General features: G+C 38.5%; 1 protein-coding gene across 1 annotated transcript in view; it reads right to left on the bottom strand.

Annotated features, from left to right (window-relative positions):
* The window catches only part of LOC103713683 (coiled-coil domain-containing protein SCD2-like), a 56,683-nt gene extending 51,913 nt beyond the window's left edge, over positions 1-4,770 (bottom strand). The window contains exon 1 of the mRNA XM_088716844.1: positions 4,164-4,770. Within this exon, the coding sequence (XP_088572970.1) occupies positions 4,164-4,466 (303 nt within the window). The 5' untranslated portion in view covers positions 4,467-4,770. The remainder of the gene's footprint in view (positions 1-4,163) is intronic.
* Positions 4,771-6,000: the final 1,230 nt, after the last annotated feature.

The raw sequence follows: 6,000 nt of genomic DNA on the forward strand, positions 1-6,000 counted from the left end.
TCTAGAAACAACCAAACTTCAGGAGCTAGAGTTGGCGCTTCAAGCAAGGGACAAGGCTTTACAGGAATTGAAGGAACACTTGCGGAGGGCGCAAAATCGCATGAAGTCACAGGCTGACCGGCATCGCACCGACAAAGTCTATAGTGTGGGTGATTGGGTATATGTGAAATTGCACCCATATCGACAGTCGACCGTAGCTCAGCGCAACGTGCCCAAACTCTCTCCAAAATATTATGGCCCTTTCCGTATCCAGGAGCGCATAGGACAAGTGGCTTACAAGCTTGAGCTTCCGGATGGCGTCCGAGTTCATCCAGTCTTCCACATCTCTATGTTGAAGGCCCACATTGGCACAAATGTACCAGCACCCCCAACTGCAATACCAGCCGATATATCACAGAAAAAGAGGCTTCCTCAAGCCATTCTTAATAGGCGCATGGTCAAAAGACACAATGCTGCAGCCACAGAAATTCTTGTCCAATGGCGGGGTGAAACAGCAGCCGAAGCTATGTGGGAGATATTCTCTGAACTCAGCAAACGATTTTCGGGAATTGACCTTGAGGACAAGGTCGTTCTAACAGAGGGGGCATGATAGGCCCACTGCCTACTCCACACCAAGTCCGCTTCCTCCTCGCACCAGGTCCGCTTCCTCCTCGCCATGCAACCACGTCCGCTTCCTCCTCACATCATGTCCGCTTCCTCTTCGCCATGCAAAACCCAAGAATACGAAATATTTCCCACCCCAAACGGTTACAGTTTCTTACTTTAAATAACACCCATCACCCATCAACCCATCACCCATCACATTAAATAACAACCTCCTATTCAATAGGCCCACTGCCTACTCCACACCACGTCCGCTTCCGCCTCACCACACCTTCCTCCTTCTGGACTGGGTCATCCTCTACGTGTCTACACTAGCTCCCACCAATGGTAGAATCTCTCTTCCACTACTCCCATCTTTCCCACTTTGTAACGACCCCTACTGGTCCCAGCTTTGTATAGATGTTTCATCGAATGATTAGAAAGGGTATGCTTGTTCTTGTGTTCCCACTTGGAGGTTTACACCACCTTGAATAGGTGCAGGAGGCAGGTGCCCCTTGAAATGCATCACCAACCTTCTTCCCCTCTCTTCGTTCATCCACCACCACCCCTCCAACGGAGTGACTTACCATAAAGTATTTCCCAAAAATCTTAAAGGATCATAATTTACTATATCCAAACGTTACCACTCAAATGTCCAATAAGAAAAGTCGTATAGTCTCCCAAGCATCTCACATAAAAATGACACTAGACAACATATACTTCAATGAAAATAACCATATTTGAAGTGTTATACACACACACACACTCTCTCTCTATATATATATGCATATATATATGTAGGTATATATGTAATTCTCTATGTATGTGGTACGTTTTTACATGTATACAAGTTCTCTAGATACCCAACAAGTTATCAAGGTGAGAGATTAACTATGTCAAAAAAATGGTTATCCTCTCCTTATTTATTTGTCAAGTCAATGCTACTAGTGAATGATTTCATCTTGAATGCATTACAACCTTCGGATCATTCACTGATACAATGATTTCAATATTTTCTAATATTTTTTCTTGCAAGCTACATGGATTTATATATTAAATTAGCAATAAAGAACTTCAATACACATTGAATAGGGTAACTAAGCATAGTCTACTCTTACCATATATGCAAAAGTGTAGCATTAATATAATGATATAACTATGCTAAGAAAAAAGGCTGAAAAAATAAATTTAGAGGCAAAAATAGGCCATATGAAGGTCATACTAGTTGAACCAAAGCATACTATGGGTACCCTTTGTCAATGCAACATATAATATGGTGCCTACCATAATAGTCGGTCATCAATATGCCCACGTACCTTAATATTTGAATCCTTGATCTTAAGCCAATTCCCTGACTCATCCATGCCTTCCTTAGAAGACTTAATAGAAAGATATTTATGGAGAAAACACATAAGTGTGAACAAACATGGATTATATTGCCAATGCACCAAAAAGTGCTTGGCAAACACAACTAAGGGTTTCATGGCACACAGCTAAAAGCAAGTGCCACGGCAAGCAATTTGAGCTTAAGGTGGGCCAATAAAATGTATTAGTATTTTACCTAACATCCAATATGTGATTTTTCACATATATTTCATGCACTTAACTCAAGGTTCAATGAGAATAAATATGACCAATTTATTCATGTTAAGCTTTAATAACTCTGTAGAACTAATCAAATATATTTCTTGTAGAGTCCATCCATAATTACAACATTATATCGTTACTCAAGAAAGCAAGTGCTAAGATAGAGGGTTGACTATGAGGAGTAGGGGAGATAATGTGGTACTTTGATGTTATACCATTAATTGTAAAGATAAGAGGAAAAACCCACTTGGATACTGGCTTAACCTGCTAGAGGCCCATAGCCAGCTACAGGCTCATAGGGCATAGCTCGAACCCACCATACCAGCTGCCATATTGGGTTCAAGTCTGCCATATCATCCACCATGAACCCAAAGTCCATGCTAGGCTTCCAAGGGCCATGGCTTGGTGGTTTAGGACTAAAACGACCATTAGCATCGGTCATGACTTTTCTTAGAGCAATGCACATCATTCTTTAAATATTTTAACTAAAAGGGCTTTGAATACTTCTTGGATAAGCCCAAAATAATTCTCAAATTCCTTTTAGAGATGAGAGGGAGGCTTCATTTTCTTTTATTTTTTGATGAATGCGAACCTTTAATGATTAATAATTAGTTTTTAAGTTTCTGATGTTGAGATAACCATGTGGCAAAATGACTATGGTCTATTAATTTGAGTGATGACTAACTGATTGAGTTCATGGATACCAATGTTGTTGTAAAGAATGTTTATATTTTAGTTTTGATAATCCATCATTGTTTTAGATACTTTTTTACATATATGAAAAATATATAATTTATTTGTTATCATATCTTAGCCATATCATATCATAGTTTTGAAGATTTGTTGTGTCATCATATCAAAATAATGTTGTATTAGTGTCATATACTTCATGCTTCATAGCCAACACGAAAAGTTGCCATTACTATGGAGGATGATAGTCACCTCAAATGGACTAACGTCATCATTACTTGTGATGCCTTATCATTGTATTTCTAAAGCCCCCCAAAATTGAGTTTTTACAAAACAACCTTTCTCCATAAGATCTTCTAACAATCCCTAGCCATATAGGGTTCTTCTATATGTTCATGATCTATGTCAGAATTGTTTTTACAGGGAAAGGTGAATCAACCTTACAAGAATTTAAAATGTTCGAAAGGATTTTCTATCCATCACATGATGACTCAAAAAATCAGAAGCTATCGGGACCTCCAAACAAAGTATATCCAATCTCCCTCAACAAGCCAACCAATCAAAAGCCACAATAATTTACTTACGTTTATTTGAAAAAAAAAATAACGATACTATTTGTTTCAATCATGATTCTGACCATCCATAGTGGATTCAACTTCCTTTGAAGAAATCTAATAAAAATAATCACTTGGTAGTAGCAATAGCATTCTAAATATTTTGGTGTCATTAACAAGTAAGAGATTATGATGATAAGCAGGTTAAGACTCAAGTGCGATAAAGTCAGCCTTACCATTCTCAAAGTCACACTTCCATAGGATATGAGCAGCACTTGGACCAGACAGGGCCTAACAGACACATACATTCAAATTTCAAACACTTGGGTAGGTCATCTTAGAGGGTCTGCAACACTAAGCTTCTTGAAAGATTTAGAATATCAAATCACTTACTAGGTGAAGAATCAACCATAAAGTGTGTCAGATTCAGTTTGTTGTAGTGTTTGTAAGTAGGACAATCACGTACAACAACACCCTATTATTGAGTAATTCAAACGTGTTTACTGTTTCCTGTTATTTTATTAACAGACAGGAAGCAAATCAGTCAATCACAACCATCTACCTAACATTGAGGGAACCGTATCATTGCTGATCACAAAAACTGTTTCAAAAATTAATTTCTTTCTATTAAAAAAAAGGCAGGGTGAAACAACATCCAGGTGGGACCCACCGGAAAAATCAAGTAGTCGCACACAGACCAAATCAAAAGGATTGTTTGAGAGGGGAAATAAAATAAAGAAGAGAATATACCGCAGGGGAGGGGGAGCGGGCGGCGCGGCGGGGGGTGGAGAGCTCCGGCAGGGGGGCGGCAGGGTCCTCATCATCGTCGCTGTCGTCGCCGGCAGGCTGGTGGGCCATGACGTGGGCGAGGCGCTGGGCGGCGGCGCGGGCGGCAGTGTTCTGCTGGCGGCGAAAGTTGGCGACGCCGGAGGAGCCCGTGCGGACGTGGCGGTGCATCGGGGACATCATCGGCGACGACGCCCCACCGCCCGACGAGCTCGATATGCTCTTCTGCCGCACGTACAGCGGGCTTCCAGCCCTCCCCCGCTCCATCTCCCTCTCCTCCTCCTTCGCCGCCGCCCGCTTGCCGGCGATCCAGTCCGATCGGATTCGTCTCTTGTTCTTCGCTTAATCTCTCCCTTTATTTGATTCTTGATCGGCTTCTTTTGGTCTCTCTCTTTTGCTTCCTCCAGTTGAAATCTTCTTCTTGTTTTGGGAAGAAAGAGGAGATGGAGATGAAGGAAATGGCGATGTCTTCCGCATGGAATCCGGAACGAGGGCGTAACGGTTGGAACGAAAGCGACGGGATGAGAAGAGGAGGTCTTCTTTTTCTGTGGATACGGAGAAAGGGGATCGGTGGGGTCCCTAAGTTTCTAGAACTAGGGTGGTTAAGGTTTTCTTTTTCTTTTTCTTTTTCTTTTGGTAAATAATAGGGCTAAAGCTTTGGGTTCTTTATTTTGGTCTCCTGACCATTGGAGGACACGTACAGGGCGGATTTGGAATATGAAATATCTCTAACAACAAAAAACCAAAAAAAGATTTGGAATGTATGGATCTGCATGAGATTAATGCATGAATGTGGTTGAATGCTCTCTCATGAAGTTGAACATTGATGCTAGAGATGCCAACAACATGTTGGGATAGACATTTATCCCATCAATGTTTGGAAGTTCATGTCAGGGCTATCGAACTTTGTTTTTCTCTTCGTGAAAGTGCTATTGTCTTTGAAAAAACACATATCTATAGAAAAATATATCTTATTGGGTTGCTTCTTATGTTGCAGAGCACTTATAAAATCTCCTTGGAGAGTATATTATTTTGGCCCTAGGTCAGGTTTGCATGCGCATGCCAAGTCAACTTGTTAACAGGATGCGTCTATACAAGAAGGGTTTGGTTTGTTTGCCCGTATCACTTTAAAAAAACTAAGGCCCTGTTTGGGGGAGCTGTTGGCAGTAGAGCTGTTAGAAGTAGAGCTGTTGGAAGTAGAGATGTCTGAAGTAGAGCTGTTATAAAAAGCTGTCTGCTGTTTGGTAACTATATTCGTAAAGTGCTGTGGTACTTTGTTTTGTGTTTGGTAAACAAACTAAAAAAGTACTTTTGTATGACAAAATTACCATAAAGGACATTGCATAGTATTATACAATAGAACATAATAAAACATAACATAAATTAATACATAAATATACGATATAGTATAATATTATTGTAATATAAAATAATATTATGTTAATATAGCATAATAGTAATATAATTATTAGAGTAAATTAATATTTGGTAATATAACATAATATTAAATTATTTAACATAACATATTAATGTATTATGATATAATGTAATATATATTATATTTATAGTATAATACAATAATAAAAGTATAAAATATTATAATTATTAGTATAAATTAATTTCTCATAATATAACATAATATTAAATTATTTAAAATAACATATTAATGTATTATAATGTAATGTAACATAATACAATATTTATAGTATAATACAATAATAAAGGTATAAAATATTATAGTTATTATTATAAATTAATTTTCCATAATATAACATAATATTAAATTATTTAAAATAACATA

The sequence above is a fragment of the Phoenix dactylifera genome, chromosome 2 (genome assembly GCF_051530095.1).
Source record: "Phoenix dactylifera cultivar Ajwa chromosome 2, Ajwa_hap1_PhDact_Kaust_v1.1, whole genome shotgun sequence".
NCBI classification, from domain to species: Eukaryota; Viridiplantae; Streptophyta; class Magnoliopsida; order Arecales; family Arecaceae; genus Phoenix; species Phoenix dactylifera.